Source organism: Coenobita brevimanus, chromosome 95 (genome assembly GCF_032717465.1).
Source record: "Coenobita brevimanus isolate Jiangsu-jjx chromosome 95, ASM3271746v2, whole genome shotgun sequence".
Taxonomy (NCBI): domain Eukaryota; kingdom Metazoa; phylum Arthropoda; class Malacostraca; order Decapoda; family Coenobitidae; genus Coenobita; species Coenobita brevimanus.
The window spans coordinates 9195127-9216297 of record NC_137048.1 but is presented as its reverse complement, the minus strand read 5'-3'; the positions used below and the strand labels follow the sequence as shown (position 1 = coordinate 9216297).

General features: G+C 39.9%; 1 protein-coding gene across 1 annotated transcript in view; it reads right to left on the bottom strand.

The window, feature by feature from the left end:
* The window catches only part of LOC145413230 (multidrug resistance-associated protein 1-like), a 682216-nt gene that overhangs the window by 473576 nt on the left and 187469 nt on the right, over positions 1 to 21171 (bottom strand). The window contains exon 9 of the mRNA XM_080282961.1: positions 1319 to 1465. Coding sequence (XP_080139087.1) covers positions 1319 to 1465 — 147 coding nt within the window. The remainder of the gene's footprint in view (positions 1 to 1318; positions 1466 to 21171) is intronic.

The window sequence follows — 21171 nt, the reverse complement described above, 5'->3', positions numbered from 1 at the left end:
TATTCACACCACAACGCTCCTTCACTACCTCATTTGTCAGTCTGTCTCTCCATGTGACTCCCACACGCTCCTCTCCAATAATTCATTTCCAGTGCCCTCACCCTTGACTTGTGTCTCTCCAACATGGTCCAAGCTTCACTTCCATACGTTAGAGTTGGCATCACAATACTGTCATGCAGTAACTTTTTAACTTCCATGCTCAATTCCCTGTTTCTTATCACTGCTTGCAAAGTACCAGCAACCTTTCTTCTTTGCTGTACGCTTTCAAGCACTTCACCGTCTAAACTTCCATCCTTACTCATCACATTACCCAAGTATTTAAACGCACTCACGTTTCCCATTTCCACTTCATCCAACCCCACTGTACATAAGTGACTTCATTTCTCTCGAAGACCATAGCTTTACTCTTCCCCACATTCACCTTTAGATTCCGTTTCTTACACACTCTCTCAAACTCATTCACCAAGTCTTGCAGCTCCCCTTCGCCTTCACTTAACACACAGTATCATTTGCAAACAACAGTACAGGGAGTTTCAACACACTCTCTCTCATTAGGGCCGCTCCAACATCCACTGCCCTACCTTGTGGTTTTAGTACTTATTTTAAAAGAACTTCCTTCCACGCTTTTTTAATTTTATTTTAGGCAGCACCTACAATGCAGTTAAACAATGTATTGGTTCTTTTCTTACCCCTCTTGATTGGGAGACCACAGTAGTGGAACACTGGGACACTGAGAGTCTTAATTAAAGTTGCGATGAAATACCATAAAACTTGAGGAATGAGACATTAGGATACTGGTCACCTGTCTTAGCAGAACGCATAAATATCCTCCCAACACTATGGAATATTGAAGTAACAAATACTACTAGATCAGAACAGCTAATGGAAGGTATAAAAGCCCAAGGATGGTAACATCAGTTGAGAAATTTATGAGTAGGAGACCTTCCTATGCTTTGCGTGACATTACATTGTCATAAAATCTTGAGCTGCCTCTTGCGATTTGAACCTGTGCACAGTTCACGAACTTCTGTTTAAATGGCACTTTAGTTAGACCACTGATTCTTTTGTCATTTTAACCCCTTCATTGTAGTGGTGTCATGTTCATCTTCCTTCCAGTGCCGGATGATATTAAGTTTACAAGAATCCTTATAGTGGCGGACTTTAACGCCCACAGTATAACAATATTTTTTTCTTATTCCATACTTGTAACTTCCAGGTAATTTCCTTTACCCTGATGGAGACCTCTAATAAACAAGAGTTTAATTATAGAAAATTAGAGCACTTAGGAAGATATACCAAAAACCCAGTTATGTCTTACCTGTACTGACATAGCAATCACCGTTGGCAGCTGCATGATGGGGATGCGCATCAGGTTGAAGAGGGCAATGGACGTGAATGCAATCTGGGCATCAAGTAAGTTTTGGTCCGACACCAGTACAAATGAGGTGAACGACGCCAGTGAGACCTGGGAAGAGGAGATTCTGCTCATTCACACAATTTCACAATTTTGAAAAATGGTAGAAGTATCCATCAGCCCTGTATTGCCACACTCAGAGGTGCTGTGGCTTGAGATTATGTTACCTTAGTCCAGAACGTGAACACTTTCAACCATGGCCACCTATGATTTGTATTCCAACAAGGACGCGAATCCCACAACAGACCACACTAGTATGATGAAGCATTTCGAATCCTGCACTGATAATACTTGAGGTTTCGAGTCTGACTTGTCTACACAGTGAAGTCATTAACAGGCAGACCCTATAAACATTACATACAGATGAAAAAAACAAGCACCGATGCTTTCAGGAGGCTGAAGGTCTTAAGTAGCAAGAGACAAGTCTTTGCTCCTGACTGCATTATATGATCAGAGAAGGAGTACTCACAGAGGGCAAACACCCTCGCCCACCAACTCGTCGAAGGGCGAAATATTTACCTTTGCTTTGTGACCTACACCTTTGACATTTTAGACTTATAATCGAATTCCTTCATTCTTGGTTAAACCTTAACCGTTCCACCAACTTTTGTCCAAATTAGATCAAAACAGTTTGAGTTTGTCTAGTGCCCTTGATTTTATACCTTTCCCCTGTGACCTGGAACTTGGACTGATGGCTCTCATAATCGAACCTGTGTATCCGTGGATTACCATCAACTCATACATAAATCTTGTCTCTATTATAAACTGTATAGTTGAACTTAGCATGTGACCTTGATCTTTGACATATATTCTCAGGAACAATAGGTCAACATCTTGGGTTATCCTAAATTAATCCACCAAGCCAGATCGAAGTAAAATCTATTCTATCTATCTATTGCCAGACGCCTCAATCCCGTTCGGGGTGGCCAAAAACAAATCGCCTCCACGTCGCCCTGTCCCCCGCCATTTCACTGCCCCGCTCCCAACTCACACCCCTCTCTCTCATATACCTCTTCACCCCATCCCTCCATCTCATCCTAGGCCTCCCCCTCCCTCTTCCCCCCTCCACCACACTCACATACACTCTCTTCGTCAGTCTTTTACCCTCCATCCTCTCCACATGGCCAAACCACCTCAGTGTATTCCTCCTAACGTTTCCTATCACATCCACATTCACACCACAACGCTTCTTTATATCCTCATTTGTCAGCCTGTCTCTCCATGTGACTCCACAGACTGTTTTATTTACACAGACACACGGGTAGAAATCTTACCTTTGTTTTAAAGAGATTGTTTTCGAAATTAAATATCTTCCTTTTTGCCTTATCTTCAACCCTTCCACAAAGGTTGGTTTAAATCGGATAAAAACTGTTTAAACTGACCTTGACCAGTGATTTCCACCCTTGATCTAATGTTAAAAAAAAAAATAAAAAAAAGCCTACTCATTAGTTAACTCTCAGTTTTGGTTAAAATCAAATTAAAGTATTTGGTCCGTCATAAACGCACACACACTCGGATATAATCTGACCTTGCCTTGTGACCTTTAACTTGACTGGTAGTTCTCACAAGTGAATTACTTCATTCTTGCCTTATGCCAACTTCTTCCCACAGGTTTGATTCAAGCTGTATAAAAACTATTCAAGAAGGCTTTGCTAAGTCAGCTTTGACCAATCTTCATTGTAAAAAAAAAAAAATCAATGGCTTACCCTCAACCATTCCACCAACTTTCCATAAAATCAGGTAAAATCTGCTGAATTAATTTGCTAAATCACACACACACACACACACCGAGGCACCGAGGAGAGCAGACGCACGTCGCCACAGCTCTATACCTGGCCAACTTGGTCAGTGGCATTACCTAAATTAGTATCTTTATATGAGTCAAGCTCTGTATAAGGCTAGACAAAATGGTGTTCTAATATAAAAAAGAAGTTTTAAGTGAGACTTGGTCAAACAGAAAAGAAAACAAAGCAGCGCAAGAATGCGCACAATCAGCTGATCGTTGTTTAGTCTACAATCTACCCCAGGGAATGTAAGTACTATATGCGCTTTTAGTACTGCAAAATGACCACATACTTTAGTAAAGCAAATTTGGAAAAGAAAAGGGATAAAGGTAGAAAGCAGGATGATGATTTCTATCAAGAACTGGTTGAAATGGAGACTCACAATAAACTGGTGGAACGAGTACACAGGTTAGAGACGGCTTTTCAAAATGAGATTGATGAAATTAAGAAACAGATGCACTTGCAAAAGGAAGAAATAGAAAAATTAGGAAAGAAAGTCAACAAGAAAGACACATAGATAAGCTAACAGTTGAAGTGGGTACACTTAGGGGGAAAATTAGTGAAATGGCAAGTACAGTAGTCAACCACGAGAGTATTATAGAAGAGTTCAAAAATGATACAGAGACAATTAGGCAAGTAAGCAGTCTGATAGACCAGAGCAGTGATATTGAGGAGAAGATAACACAGGTGCATGAAACTGTGCAAAGCTACAAAAATGGTGTGGAAACCACTTATGCTGAAATGGTGAAAGTAAAGAAAGACTTAGAAACAAGGGTGGAAGAAAAAAGCATTAAAAAGGAAGTGAAAAGAATAATCCAAAACAATCCTAAGTCACTCAGAGATTCAGTAGATATTAACAAATCTATAGTAATCACTGGCATAGAAGAGGAAGAAGTAAAAAACAAGATCTCAAGAGACAAAAAGGAGGTGGCAAATGTAATGGGCATATTGAAAGAAGTATCAGAGGAAATCTGTAGTAAAGACATAGAGGAACACAAAAGGTTAGGGAAATACGAGAAAAGCAAGTCAAGACCTCTAAAGGTAACCTTCCAGAGTGTAAACACCGTGGAGGAGATACTAAAAAATTCAAAGAATCTTATGGAAAAAAGAAGAGTTCAAAAATGTATGGAAAAAAAGATGCCTAACACAAGAGGAACTGAAAATACTGAAAGAGAAGAGGGAGGAAGCAAAAACAAAAAATGAGGGAAGATCAGAGGAGGAGAAGAATACATTTTTTTACAAAGTAATTTGGATTGCAGGTATGAAAGTGGTACATACACAGGAGGGAATAAAAAGGAGGAAGGTAGTAGAACCAAATCATGACAAGTATATAAACAAGATGATTAAGTTGATGTACTCAAATGTGGATGGAATGGTATCTAAATTATTAGAGATGAATGACTATGTCAGAGAAAATGAACCACATATAATATGCCTAACTGAAACAATATTAACACCAAGGATATCAGATGACATCCTAAACTTAGAGGAATATAATATATGGAGAAGAGATAGGAACTTAAAAAAAGGAGGAGGAATTATAATATTAACTAAGAAAAATCTAAAAGTCAAAGAAATAGAACTAGATATACCCTCACAAGTAGAACTGATTGCAGTAGAGATAAATACATCTGAAGAGAAAGTAATTGTAGCCAATTTGTACATGCCACCCAGATCAAACACATGGGAAAGAGACGAATATGAGAACCTGGGAGAGAGTACAATTCAGAGTTTAAGAGCATTACTACATAAAATGGAAGAGAAATCGGAAAGAATTATATTAACTGGTGATTTTAATAAAAATATAAATTGGAATACTCTAGATATAATAAGCCAAGAAAGCTGTTGGGACCAGAAGCTCCTGGATCTTGTGCAAGAGTTTTTCCTAACGCAACATGTAAGGAAAAGCACCAGAAAAAGAGGACTCGATGTGCCCTCAATGTTAGATCTCATATTTACTAGGCAAGAAAACGATATTGACAATTTCATATATCACCCTCCATTCGGCAAAAGCGATCATGTGGTACTAAATTCCAATTTTAGGATTGCATATGACATAGTTAACAGCATTGAAAGTTACAAAAAGAGCCTAAACTATAAAAAGGGAAAGTATCATGACCTAAAGAAGTACTTCTTAGAAATTGCTTGGGAAAAGGAGCTTAGAGGACAAGATTTAAATGCTACATATGAAAAATTCTGTGAACTTTATGAAATAGGAGTCCAGAAGTACATCCTACAGCACAAAGAAGCAGAAAAGAAAATAAAGAAATGGTTCAATACAGAATGTAGAAAATCAAAAGAAAAAAGAGATTTGTTGTGGAATAGATACAGAAGACACAATAGTGAAAGGGCATCTAATAATTACAAACAGGCAAGAAACGATTATACAAGAATAAGGAGGAAGCCCAAAAACAGTTTCAGGAGGATATCATAAATAAAAGTAGTGATCAACCAAAGCTATTTTACAGCTACATCAGAAGCAAAACCAAAGTAAAAGATAAAATATAATCCATTACGGATGATGCAATCACCTATACACAAGAGAATGATATTTGTGAAGCACTAAACAAGAATTTCCAATCAGTTTTTACAGAGGAAAAAAATTTTGAGAGAGATTATGTGGAACATGCATGCCCACACATACTACCAGATATACAAACATCAGAAAAAGAAATACAGGAGGAGCTAAGTAAATTAGACAAAGGAAAAGCAAATGGTCCTGATGAAATTTCATGTTGGGAGCTACGTGAATGTGCAAAGGAGTTAAGTAAACCATTATTTTTAATTTTCTAGAAATCCTTGAGTTAGGGTAAACTACCTGATATTTGGAAGAAAGCAAACATTGTTCCCTTATTCAAGAAAGGGAATAGACAAAATCCACTTAACTACCGACCAGTATCACTAACCAGTGTTGTAAGCAAGGTATTAGAAAAGCTTATAAAAAAGCTTGGGTAAATCACCTAGAAGTACACTATGATAACAGAAAGACAGTTTGGTTTCAGAAATGGATAATCATGTGTTACTAATCTGTTGAGCTACTATGACAGAGTAACAGACACATTACAGGAAAGAGAAGGATGGGTGGACAGTATCTATTTAGATTTCAAGAAAGCATTTGACACAGTACCACACCAAAGACTTTTATGGAAACTGTACCATCAAGGAGGAATTCGAGGCAATCTGTATTGTTGGATGCAAGATTTTCTCATGAAAAGAGAAATGAGAACAGTACAAAGGGGAAATTACTCATCATGGAAAGAAGTGACTAATGGAGTACCACAGGGCTCAGTGCTGGCACCATTCATGTTTTTAGTGTATATAAATGATATAGACAGTAACACTGGAAATGAAAGCTATCTAAATATGTTTGTCGATGATGCAAAAATACAAAGGAGAATTACTAACACAGACTCTTGTAAAGAGCTACAAGAAGAATTAAATAAACTCATGAATGGAGTAATACATGGCAAATGGAATTCAATGTGGACGAGTGTCATGTACTCAAGTTTGGTAAAAGTGGAAAAAGACCTGATTGGGATTATACATTAGGAAATAAAACCCTACACACATCAGAAAGAGAGAAGGACCCAGATGTGACTATCAATAACAGACTATCTCCGGCTGACCACATCAGTGAGAAGGTACAGAACATGTATACACTGCTTACCAATATGAGAATAGCGTTCACATCATTCATCAGACCAACCCTGGAGTATGCATCAGTAGTCTGGAGTCCTCATCTCAAAAAACACATAGACAAGATTGAAAAAGTTCAAAGTTTAAGGGATCTAAGCTACGAAGAAAGACTAAATAAACTGAATCTACCAACATTACAGGAGAGAACGAAAAGATTTGACATGATTATGCTATATAAATGCATATCAGGGAAGAAGAATATAGACATAAGTGATTACTTAACCTATGGGGAAGCATCAGCAAGAGGACACTAAAAAAAATTGCATAAGAAGAGAGGCGATAAAGACGTAAGAAAATTTAGTTTCCCAAATACAGCAATTGATCAGTGGAATGCACTACCGAATGAAATAGTGTGTGCCAAAACAATTCACAAATTTAAGGATATGTACGATAAGTATGGTTTAAGACACGGGACAGTAGGAGCTTGACTCATTTCTGTAAAGATACAATTAGGTAAAACAATTAGGTAGGTAAGAACACACACACACACACACACACACACACACACACACACACACACACACACACACACACACACACACACACACCAGGACAAGATATAAATGTTATATATAGAAAATTCTGTAAATTATATGAAACAGGAGTCCAAAATTATATTCTTCAGCACAAAGAAACAGAAACAAGGATAAAGAAGTGGTTTAACACAGAATGTAAATTATCAAAACAGAAGAGACTTGAAGAAGCCTGATTGATTATGTTCTTGTAGAGAGCTCGTTGCTGGGAATGGTTGCTGATACGAGAGCCGTGCGAGGACGACATAGAGGTCTGTCAATTGACATGACTGCGATATGCAAGATGAAGCTGAGAGGAGTGAGGTGGACCAGAAGAGAGATGAACAGTCAGGGTGAAAGACTGAAAGTTGAGAAGCTGAGGATCAAAGAAATGGCAGATGATTACAAGACCAAAGATGAGGAAGAGTGATTTGGAATGAAATGGATCTGGACAACCTGTGGAGTGCATATAGGGAATGCTTAGTTAGGAATGCTAAAGTGGTGCGTGGTGTGGCAAGGGTAACAACAAAGAAGGAAAGGTACGGCATGGTGGGATGATGACGTTAAGAGAGCAGTGGAGGAAAAGGAGAAGTGGCTGAAGAGGTAACAGGACAGGGGTTCAGTTGAAATAATAACTGAAAATCTATTGAGAGCAAGAAGCACGTAAAGAGACTAGTGAAGAAGATAAAGAAGGAAACTGAATGCAAATTACTCTGAATATAGGAAGTTATGCTGGAAAATAGTGCGGAAGTGCAGAATTGAAAGCGGAAATAAATGTGATGGTGTGAAGGATGTAGGTGGTAGATTATTAACCCATGGAGATGAAGTAAGGAACCAGATGGAAGGAATATTTTTTAAAGCCTGATGAATGGGAATAGAGAGAGCAGAGCGGCTGTAAACATGAATGGTTTGGGGGTGTGCAGAGAAGGAATGCAGTGCCAGACGTGACACTAGCACAAGTGAATAGTACTTGAAGTGCTGAAAAATAGGAAAGCAGCTGGGGTTGATGAGGTGTATGCAGAGTTGCTTAAGTGTAGTGGAGAGGGTGGAATGAAGTGCTTGTTGGAGATATGTAAGAAGGCATGGATGAGTGAAACTGTGCCAGCAGAGTGGAAAAAGGCTGTGATTGTACCCCTGTACAAAAATAAAGGTAAATGAAGTGAGTGCAAGAATTAATGTGGCATAAGTTTATTGAGTGTGGTAGGGAAGGTATATGGAAGAATTATTAAAGAGAAAGTGCGAGAGACACCAGAAGTCCTAGTGAGTGACGAACAGGTTAGCTTTAGGAGTGGCAGAGGATGTGTATCAGTTATTTGCAGTGAGACAGATAGGAGAGAAGGCTTGTGAGAAGGACCGTAATGTGTTTATGGCATTCATGGATCTTGAAAAAGCATACGACAAAGTGGACAGAGAAGCATTGTGGAATGTTTTGCGCAAGTACGGTGTCGATGGTAAGCTGCTGGGTGCCGTCAAGAGTTTTTATGATGGTAGTGAAGCATGTGTAAAGGTTAATGGGCATCTAAGTGAAGGGTTCACGATCGGTGTGGGAGTGTGACAAGGTTGTGTGATGTCCCCATGGTCGATCGATATACTCTATATATATATATATATATATATATATATATATATATATATATAAACACGAGTAATGGAGAGGGGGATGGAGTTGGTAATGAACGGTGTTGGATGGAATACCTGAAATTTGTTGTGTATTAATGATGCAGTACTGCTTGCAAATACCGGACAAGAGCTTGGTAGGCTAGTGCAAAGTTTTCCTGATGTCTGTGAGCGTCGTCCTTTGAGAGCAAATGTAGAAAAGAGTGAAGAGATGGTTACTGAGAAAGAAGGTGACTACCAGTCCGATGTTACAGTGAATGGAGAGAGACTGGAATTAGTGAAAGAGTTCAAAAACCTGGGTACATTGATCGAAAAGAGAGGAAAGTGTGCAAAAGAAGTGGAAAGTAGAGCGGCACAAGGAGGAAAAGTAGCTGGTGCAAAGAAGGCCTTGATAAAAAACAGAAGTTTGAGTGTTGCAGCTGCGCGAGGCTTACTTGAAGGAGTGTTAGTGCCAACTTTAACATATGGATGTGAGACTATGCTGTGGCATGAAAATGAAAAGTTAAGAGTAAGAGCAGTGGAGATGGGACTGCTGAGGAACGTATGTGGAGTACAGAGAGTGGACTGGATACGAAATAATGTGACTCGCGAAAGATGTGGAGTGAGGAAGTCGGTGGACACCAGAATCGAAGAGAGTGTACTGAGATGGTATGGTCATGTGGAGAGAATGGATAACAAGAGGGTGGTGAAATAGGTATATCTGAGCGAATTTGAAGTAGGGAGGAGGAGAGGTAGGCCAAGGAGAAGGTGGAGAGATATGGTTGATGAGTGTGTAAGGAAGAGAGTTCTAGAAGTCAGTGAGGCTAGGGCACTGACGAGAGATCGAGCTGGCTGGATGAATGTTGTGAGGGGAAGTGCATGATCAAGGATTTGGCATCCCTTATTAACGTTGCAGCGTCCAGATTGACTCTATCGGATACGTTTATGTGAAGCTACAGAACGTGGTGAATGTTTCTGGCATATCCGATATAGCCAGGATTCCAGGGGCTTGAATGATGAGTGAATGGAAGCGTGGCCTATTGGACTAGGCAAATTTTGGTCTGTCTGGACATTGCTACTCCTCACCCTGCCCTAGGGTGGGAAAGGAGGTCCGGATGATGATGAAAAGAGACTTGTTGAGGCATGGATACGGAAGTCACAAGAGTGAGAGGGCAGTGCCTGAATCGACACAGAGGTGGCCTACAGCCCTACAGGACCCAGGTTCAAATCCCTGTTGGGGGCGGGAATTGTTTAGGGATTTGATTTTCATAAAATCAGACATTACTGATCTACCAGAAGATCCACTGACATGTCAAATATACCCTTGCTAATACAATACACCAGTCCTGGATGAGACAGCCCTAGCATGTATTCAGTATGGACGTAGGGTGTTAGCGGCGAAGTGGTGACGTGTAGAGGTGTCTGGTATGTAGGAATTCTGGGCCTTGGGGGAAGGTGTGAAGCTAATGCCCAGAGTTGGACAAATAATATATATATATAGCCTATATATCCCATTGGAACCCGGTGTCCGGAATCTTGGACAGAACTGGGATTTTTCAAGTCTGTGTAAAGTAGGGAACCCCCGGTAGGGACCTATGAGCTTCGCGACTATGAGCCGATAGGCGGAGGGCGGTACGCTTAGTACCCACCCAGTGCCATGCCTCGCCCAGCACCCCTGGGATCCAATGTGATATTTATATATACATATATATATATATATATATATATATATATATATATATATATATATATATATATATATATATATATATATATATATATATATATATATATATATATATATATATATATATATATATATATATATATATATATATATATATATATAAAACAGCTATGAACAGGCAAAGAATTATTATACAAGGATAAGGAGAGAAGCTCAAAGGCAGTTTGAGGAGGAACATAATAAATAAACGTAGTGATCAGCAGAAACTATTTTACAGCTACATCACAAACAAAACCAAAGTTAAAGATAAAATACAGTTCATTCATGGATGAGGGAATAACCTATATGCAAGGAATAGATATCACCAAAGAAGTTCATAACAAAAATTTCCTATTAGTTTTTACAGTAGCAAATAATTTTGAGAAGAGAAGATAAGGAACATCCATGCCCACACATATTACAAGATATATGAATAACGGAATAAGAACTACAAGAAAATCTGAGTAAATTGCACAGAGGAAATGCAAAGGGTCCTGACGAAATTTCAGGTTGGGTGCTACATGAATGTACAGAGGAGTTAAGCAGACCAGTATATTTAATATTAAAATCTAAATAGATACTGTACATCTGTCCCTCTCTTTTCCTTAATGTCTCTGTATCCCTAACATAGTATCTTAATGGATTCGCAACACATGATTTCCCTTTTAAAATCGAACTGTCTTTCTGTTCTAATGCTGTATTTTTCCAGATGGTTTACTAACTTTTTTCTTATTAGCTTTTCTAGTATCTTGCCTACAACATTAGTCAGGGATACTGGTCTGTAGTTCAGTGGATTCTGTCTATTTCCTTCCTTAAATAGGGGAACAATGTTTGCTTTCTTCCAAATATCAGGTAGTTTACCTTGCCTTAAAGGGATCCTTAAGGAAGGATTTGACAGAGTACCGCACCAAAGGCTTTTATTGAAACTGTACCATCAAGGAGGAAACCAAGGTAATCTGCTCTATTGGATGCAGAATTTTCTCAGAAACGGGTAAATGAAATCAGTACTAAGGGGTAATTACTCAACATGGAGGGAAGTGACTAGTGGAGTTCCACAGGGCTCAGTGCTGGCACCAATTATGTTTTTAGTATATAAACATGACATAGTAACACTGGAAATGGAAGCTATCTCAGTATGTTTGCTGATGATATAAAAATACAAAGGAGAATTGTTAACACAGATTCTTGGAAAAAGCTACAAGAAGAATTCAATGAACTTCATGAATGGAGCAATAAATGGCAAATGGAATTCAGTGTGGAAAAGTGTCATGTAATTAAGTTCGAAAAAGTGGAAAAAAGACTAGTTTGGAATTATAAGCAAGGGAGAGCAACCCTACACATATCAGAAAGGGAGAAGGACCGAAGAGTGACTATCAATAACAGACTATCACCGGCTGACCATGTCAGTGAGAAGGTACGGAACATGTATACACTGCCTGCTAATATGAGAATAACATTGACATATATAAATGAAGACATGCTGAGAAAGATAATAACATCATTCATTAGACCAACCCTGGAGTATGCATCAGTAGTCTGGAATCCTCATCTCAAAAAACACATAGATAAGATTGAAGAAGTACAAAGGGCCGCTACAAGATGGATACCAAGCTTAAGGGATCTAAGCTACGAAGAAAGTCCAGAAAAACTAAATCTACCAACACTACAGGAGTGAAGGAAAAGAGGAGATATGATTTTGCTATATAAATGCATCTCAGAGGAAAAAGAAAATAGAATAAATGAGTATAAAATCTATGGGGAAGCATCAGCAAGAGGACACTGCAAAAAAAATTCATAAAAAGCGAGGTGATAAGGACGATAGGAAATTCAGTTTCCCAATAGGGCAACTGATCAGTGGAATGCACTACCTAATGAAATAGTGTGCCAGAACAATTCATAAATATAAGGATATATATGATAAAAGTGGTTTAATACACGGGACTGTACAAGTTTGACTAACTTCTGTAAAGATACAATTAGGTAAGAACAATTATGTATGAACACACACACACACACACACACACACACCGCTCGCTGGTGCAGTGGTAATGCTTTCGCTTGCCAACTGGTGGACGGGAGTTCGCGCCTCACTCAGGTTGCGAAAAGTTTCTGACGAAGTGGGTGGTTACTGTCCCCCTTGAGCAAAGGGACGGGTGTGTGCGTGTGTGAAGGTCACAGCCTTGCCCTTAGATCGGAATATATGAGCTCTCAGCTCCCTTCCGGGAGGGTAAAAGCTGACAATCACGACCATCAAGTGATCCTGACCGACCCGGTGCATTACACACACACACACACACACACACACATATATATATATATATATATATATATATATATATATATATATATATATATAATCATCAGCCACTGCAATTCCACTGCCGAACAAAGGCCTCTCCCATACTTCTCCACGAATTCCTTTGCTGAGCCAATGTCTGCCACGTTTTGCCTGCAAACTCCTCTGTCTCATCTCTCCACCTCCTGTCTGACCTTTTCTGCTATGTTTACAATCTCTTGGAGTCCAGTGAGTCAGCCTCTTGCTCCATCTTTTATCCCTTATTCTTGCTGCATGACTTGGTCTTCTTTCCCTTCCCTCCCCGTGGCATTGCCGGCTTCATCTCCCTGTCCCAGTTCTTCGTATGGAATGCCTTCACATGCCTTAAATACTCTCAAGTTTTTATTTCTGTCTTAAACAGAGAAACAACAGACTGGATGCAATCAATCAATGGCAATTATGATGATTTATTCCCTCTCCTGTATTCTTTACATAATCCTTTATTTACAAGTGGATTTTTTAATGTGTTCCGCTAATGTTTAATAAAGTACATCTCTCATGTGTGGGGAGGCTCCCCACATACAGCCCTTCTCAATAGGGAGGGGTCAAAGGCTATTCGTCTCATCAAATCTCCTCCTCTTATTGGCTCCCTTCAACCTGTCTCTTCGCCGCACTGTTGCCTCTTTATCTCTTTTCTATCGTTACATCAATGATCACTGCTCCTCCGAACTGTCTGCTTGCATCCCTACACGTCTACGACGGGCGCGTAGCATCCGTCTAGCGACAAACTCTCATCCCTTTTCTGTCCAACGCTCTAATGCAAGAGTTAACCGTTACTCCCAGTCTTTCATTTGTACAACGGATCAACTCTGGAACTGTCTCCCTCTGTCTGTATTTCCTACTTCCTGTGATCAGTCTTTCAAACGCAGTGTGTCCAGGCATCTCGAAATGAATGGATCTTGGACTTGGCTCTCTATTTTTTTTCTCTCTGTCTCTCTTTCTAGGAAGGAACGATTTGCGGGCTCGGCCTTTGGTTTCTTCTTCCTGGCATAAAGAAAAAAAGCTCTTCCTAGGACTCAGCAGTCTTATGATGTCACACACCGATCACCCATAACAACATAGAGTTTTAATATTATTTGTGTGGATACATTTTGTATGTTAAGTAATATATAGCATAAAATTTGGTAAATTTGAATGGCCCGCCCGTCGACTCATTGGAGCGCGAAACTATCCCTGCGTGGTACAGGAAATGACAAGTCAGCAGAAATTCAAATGATGCCTACAAAAAAAAAAAAATAATAAATGTTTAGTATGGTTTCAATCACACACACAGTTGTCAATAATCTGTAGCACTGACAGGTGAGCGGTTTTCCCTTTCTCCCACATTAAGGTGCTAAGCTCAACTCCCCACATTTAACCACTTCCTCGTGGTATCCCTTTATGATATACTGCCATACACACGGAAGCGGAAACGAAAGATTACCTAGCTTGACGTGCGTATATGACTGTGTACGTCTGTCTGGGTATGTGTGGGTGTCTCTATGTGTGTATGTATGCATGTGTATGTGCACGGGCGTGTGTGTGTGTGTGTGTGTGTGTGTGTGTGTGTGTGTGTGTCTTAGTATTTCTGAGTGTGTGTGTGTGTGTGTGTGTGTGTGTGTGTGTGTGTGTGTGTGTTGTTACATAGCCTATGATTTCATCATCCTTTGTATAATTCTAATGTACAGTATGTTGCATGTTTGATCACGATTCGCCACGTGGCTTCCATAGTGACCAGGCTTGCGTGTTCTACCTCACTCCCCCCTTCTCCCCCTTATAGTAGAGTAAGTCGTTCTTTCTGTTGTTCAGAGCAGGACTGTCAACTCTTCCTCCCCTGTGCCTTCATTTCCGCGTCCTTCTTGCAAGTTGAATCAAGCTCTGCTGGCCCCTATATAATGAGCTCAGTCTCTGCATTATTGCCACTTAGATCTACTCCTCATTTTCTTCACATCTCTGTCCTCCCCTGTATAGTGTATTATTATTTTTGTGAGTGCTCAGGAAGTCTCCAGCCATCTAGCTGCTGTATAATTTGAGTATGTGTTGTTACCATTTTTCTTGTACTGTATGGCCTGGGGCGTTGATTCATAGGCCTGGTAAGGTTTTTGTGATTCATGTAGAGTTTTTAATGTCAACCAAAATTATTAATATTTTGTATCTGTAATAATATATCTTGCTTTAACTGAGCATTATCCGGTTTTCTCATTTATCAGGGCTGACTTAGATAAATTTGCTCTTGCTAAATTCATGTTAATAGAGGCTATTGCAGTTAACCATATATGTAACCTGTTTTGCCATTACATTATCCTTATGAGTCCTGAATGTTTAGTTGTTAGTTTGAGCATTAAACTTTAACTTGTAATTTTACCTAACTCTTTTGTTTTGAACCTGGAACTTTGCGGGACAGTGGTGATTTTAGTATTCTCATTTGAAGTGTTCATTATCTCTCTCTGTTCCGTAACATAAATTTGGCGACCTCTTACCAGGATATTCAGGATATTATCATAAGGATATTGCTTGATATTTTGTGACTGTGATTTATTCATGATGTCTACTATTACTACTCTTGATAAAGCCAAAGATTTTTTGTCAAATGTGCAAACAGTGTGTGATTTAGAAAACAGAACAAAGAATGAACTTAAGCTTGTTGATCAACAATTGGGAATTGCTGTTCGCTCTCATCAGTCTAAAGATCAAACTGTTGACATGATTAATAAAAGCTTCTTTAATGTAACTCCTCCAGATGAGCAAACGCAGATTGAAATAGCTAAGTTACAGATAGCCCTGCAGGAGGCTCGTGCTAAGGAGGCTGAGTTTCAGGCACGTGCTGAGGAGGCTGAGTCTCAGGCTCGTATTCAGGAGGCACAGGCACAGGCTGAGTCTCAGGCTCGTATTCACGAGGCACAAATTGAACTTGCTAGGATTCAGGCAGACCATGAGTATCTCATGAAACAAGGTGGAACTGGATCATCTAGCTCTGATGATTTTGATGTGGCTAAAAATGTTAAACTGTCCCTCCTTTTAATGAATCTGATTTAACAAAGTATTTTCAGTTGTTTGAGAGGGTAGCTACAGGTTTTAATTGGCCCAAAAAGTATTGGCCAGAACTCCTTCAGAGTCTTCTCACCGGTAAAGCTCAAGTAACTCATGCATCTTTGCCTCAGAATCAATCTGATAATTATGATGTAGTTAAGAGCTTGATTCTTAAGGCCTATGAACTTGTTCCTGAAGCCTATAGAGTAAAATTTAGGACAACTTATAAGCAAGATAAGCAATCCCATGTTGAGTATGCAAAAATCAAAGAAGATCTGTTAGAGCAGTGGTTCAATTCTAAGAATGTAAATTCTGATTTTGATAAATTTAAGCAGATGATTTTGCTGGAGGACTTCAAAAGGTGTATTAATAAAGATGTAAGCCTATATCTTGATGAGAAAAGAATAGATAATTTGTCTGATGCTGCAGTTTTAGCTGATGAATATGTTCTCACTCACAAGTGATATTCTAAAGAAAAAGTGAAAGCTGAGAGTAAGTACGTTGCCTCTCCTCAGAGTACAGGTAACAGGAAAGAGAATAAAGATGATGTTCCTCAGGAAGTAAATACCAGCTTCACCTCTAGATTTCAGAAAAGTAAATGTACGGTACTTATTGTAGTAAGCTTGGTCATACTACGGAGAAATGTTTCAGGAGACAGCGTGATGTGAACAAAAAGGAGTCTTTAAATATTCAGTCAATTGGTCTAGTGTCCACCCTTGAGAGTTCCCAGAATTCTTTAACCGAGTTAGAACCTGCTTTGAGGGGTAAATTAAATTCTCATGATGAAGCTCCTCTTTTGAGCAGTAACGTGGATGACACTCTCAAGAGTTCATGTGCTAATTTCCTGTCTGATGGTTTTGTCAGTCCTCCTGACAGTAATGACAGGAAATCAGTTAAAATATATCGTGATACAGGTGCTTGCCAATCCCTTATGCTGACCAGTGTTCTAGGCTCTAATGTTAATTCCTCTGATGAAACTGTAATCTTACAAGGTGTAGGGAATAATTACTTCTCTGTCCCTCTGTGCAGAGTGAATTTAGAGTCTGGTTTTGTTAATGGTTCCGTTAAGGTTGGGTTGGTTGAGACACTCCCAATCTCAGGTGTAACTTTCTTACTTGGAAATGATATTGGTGGAAGTCAATTGTGTCCAGCTCCTCAGTTGTCTGGTGGACCAGTGACTGCGACCCAGGATTGTGATATCCCTGATGTATTCTCTGCATGTGCTGTCACTAGGGCTAAGTCTAAAGTTACTGGTGATTTAGAGGATTATGATGATGATGATGTTATCCTAGCTGACACTTTTCTTGCTAATTTGGACCACTCACCGGATGAGGCAGTACCCCGTAGTGTTGATAATTTGTCTCGTCAAGAGTTGGTTGAGTTGCAGGTTGCTGACCCTGAGTTGAAAGGTCTAGCTAACTCTGCTTGCAGTGAGGAAGAGTCAGCTGGTGCTTCTACTTGTTATTATATAAAGTCAGGAGTACTTATGAGAAAGTGGAGACCCCCAACAGCATCAGCCGACTGTGAATGGGAGGTTGTACATCAAGTTGTCATCCCTCGTGTTTGTAGGCAGGATATCATTAGAGTGGCTCATGATTCCAGTTTGGCAGGACACCTTGGAGTTAGGAAGACTGTGGCATGCATTTTGAAACACTTCTACTGGCCAGGTATCTTCAGAGATGTTTCCTGGTATTGTAAGTCTTGTCACACCTGTCAAGTTGTGGGGAAGTGTTTTCAGACCGAAAAGGTTGCACCTCTAGTTCCCATTCCTCCTTTTCAGGCGCCATTCACCCGTGTGTTGGTGGATATTGTGAGCCCTCTTCCTAAGACTTCAGAATTTTCTTATGTGTTGACCCTGATTGATATGGCTACTCGTTATCCTGAAGCTATTCCACTTAGAAATATCTCTGTAAAGAACGTGGTTAAGGAAATGCTAGGGTTCTTCACCAAGTTTGGTCTGCCCAAGGAGGTACAGTCAGACCAGGGAAGTAATTTCATGTCAAATGTTTTCAAGCAGTCTCTGAAAGAGTTGGGCATCACCCAGATCACGTCTTCAGCTTACCATCCCCAGACCCAAGGAGCATTGGAGAGATATCATCAAACACTCAAATCGATGCTCAGGAAATACTGTTTGGAACATCAGAAAGACTGGGATAAAGGTCTTCCATTCGTTGTATTTGCCGCAAGAGAATCTCCAAATGAATCACTGGGCTTCTCACCCTTTGAACTACTGTTTGGCCATGAAGTAAGAGGACCCCTTAAGCTACTCAAGGAATGCTGGCTGTCGGAGGAAGATGATGTCAACCTGCTGGAGTATGTGATGAAGTTCAAAGAACGGCTGTCCACTGCTTTACAGCTGGCGAGAGAGAATTTAGGAGCTGCTCAGGAGAAGATGAAGAATTGGTATGATAAGAAGTCCAGGTTACGCCACTTTCAGCCAGGAGATCAGGTTTTGATTCTGCTACCAGTGTATGGGCAACCTCTTCAAGCCAAGTTTAGTGGTCCTTATTTCGTGGAGAAGAAACTCAGTGATGTCAACTATGTCATCGCCACACCAGATCGTAGAAAGAACAAGCAACTTTGTCACATCAACATGCTAAAGTTATATCACAGGCGGGACGAAAATAACCCAGTCTGTACTGTAGCTGTTCCACCCGAGTCTGCAAGTGAAGTTCTCCCATGCAACATGAGTCTGAGTGATAGTTTGGGGAAGAATCCTGATATCATGAATGATCTCCAGACTAAGCTTTCTCATCCAGCTCCCGAGGAAAGGCAGGAGTTTTCGGCACTACTGCAGGAGTACCCGCAAGTGTTCCATGCCACTCCAAGAAGAACCACTGTGTTGATGCATGATGTCGATGTTGGAGGCGCAATGCCAATTAAACTGCCTCCTTACCGTGTGAACCCAGTGAAAGTTCCTCTCATCCAGAAGGAGCTTGGCTACCTGTTGGACCACAAGATGATTGAGCCCTGTCAGAGCGAGTGGAGTTCTCCTGTCACTCTAGTCCCTAAGCCAGGTGGGTCACAGCGGCTTTGCATCGACTACAGACGTGTTAATCAGATAACCAAAACAGGCAATTACCCTCTCCCTCACGCGGAAGATTGCATAGACAAGATCGGAAAGGCTAGGTACATAAGTAAGTTTGATTTGTTAAAAGGATACTGGCAAGTACCTATGACTGAACGTGCTAGGGAGATCTCATGTTTTGTATCACTAGGAAAGACTTTTGCATGTTCTGTAATGCCATATGGTATGAAGAATGCACCAGCCACTTTTCAGAAGCTCATGAATGTTGTAACAGAGGGTTTGGCAGGGTGTGTTGTTTATATTGATGATGTATTAATCTTCAGTGACAACTGGAAAGATCACCTATGTCATGTCAGTAAATTTCTTGAGCGTTTGGTTCAGGCTAATCTTGTAGCTAATTTATCAAAGTGTGAGTTTGGTCAAGCAAAAGTTCAGTACCTTGGGTACGTGATTGGTGATGGACACGTTGCACCACCAGGAGCTAAGGTTCAGGTTATAAGTGATCTTCCCAGACCTAAAAGTAGGAAAGAGCTACAAAGATTTTTGTGAATGGTAGGTTATTACAGGAGATTTGTTCTTAACTTTTCAATTCTTGTATCACCACTTACAGACCTACTGAAAAAGGGAGTTAAATTTGTCTGGACCGATAACTGTGAATCCTCTTTCAGTAAACTTAAAGCTATCCTATTAAGTCAGCCAGTGCTCGCTACTCCAAATTTTGCTAAGCCTTTTAAGATGGCTGTTGACGCAAGTGATACAGGAGCTGGGGCTGTTTTGCTGCAAGAGGATGATCAGGGTATTCAACACCCTGTATCTTATAACAGTAAGAGGTTCACTCCACCTCAAAAGAACTACTCCACTATTGAGAAAGAGCTTTTGGCCTTGAGTTTGGGTTTACAGCATTTTTCATTTTATTTGTGTTCTGGTTTTGACCCCATAGTCATTTATGCCGATCATAACCCACTAAAATTCCTTAGTAAGTTTAAAGATAAAAATCAGAGATTGACAAGATGGAGTCTACTTCTTCAGGAGTATTCATTAGGCATACAACATGTCAAGGGGAAAGAAAATGTTATTGCAGATTGCTTATCTAGACTTTAGACAGATTGTTTTAGAGTAATAAGAAATTTCCTTTGTAAATTTCTTTTTCTTTGTGGGGAGGTGTTACATAGCCTATGATTTCATTATCCTTTGTATAATTCTAATGTACAGTATGCTGCATGTTTGATCACGATTCGCCACGTGGCTTCCATAGTGACCAGGCTTGCGTGTTCTACCTCAGTCCCCCCTTCTCCCCCTTATAGTAGAGTAAGTCGTTCTTTCTGTTGTTCAGAGCAGGACTGTCAACTCTTCCTCCCCTGTGCCTTCATTTCCGCGTCCTTCTTGCAAGTTGAATCAAGCTCTGCCGGCCCCTATATAATGAGCTCAGTCTCTGCATTATTGCCACTTAGATCTACTCCTCATTTTGTTCACATCTCTGTCCTCCCCTGTATAGTGTATTATTATTTTTGTGAGTGCTCAGGAAGTCTCCAGCCATCTAGCTGCTGTATAATTTGAGTATAAGTGTTGTTACCATTTTTCTTGTACTGTATGGCCTGGGGCGTTGATTCGTAGGCCTCGTAAGGTTTTTGTGATTCATGTCGAGTTTTTAATGTCAACCAAAATTAATAATATTTTGTATCTGTAATAATATATCTTGCTTAACTGAGCATTATCCGGTTTTCTCATTTATCAGGGTTGACTTAGATAAATTTGCTCTTGCTAAATTCATGTTAATAGAGGCTATTGCAGTTAACCATATATGTAACCTGTTTTGCCATTACATTATCCTTATGAGTCCTGAATGTTTAGTTGTTAGTTTGAGCATTAAACTTTAACTTGTAATTTTACCTAACTCTTTTGTTTTGAACCTGGAATTTTGTGGGACAGTGGTGATTTTAGTATTCTCATTTGAAGTGTTCATTATCTCTCTCTGTTCCGTAACAGTGTGTGTGTGTGTGTGTGTGTATGTAATTCACCGGGTCAGTCAGGATCACTTAATGGTCGTGATCGTCAGCTTTTTACCCTCCCG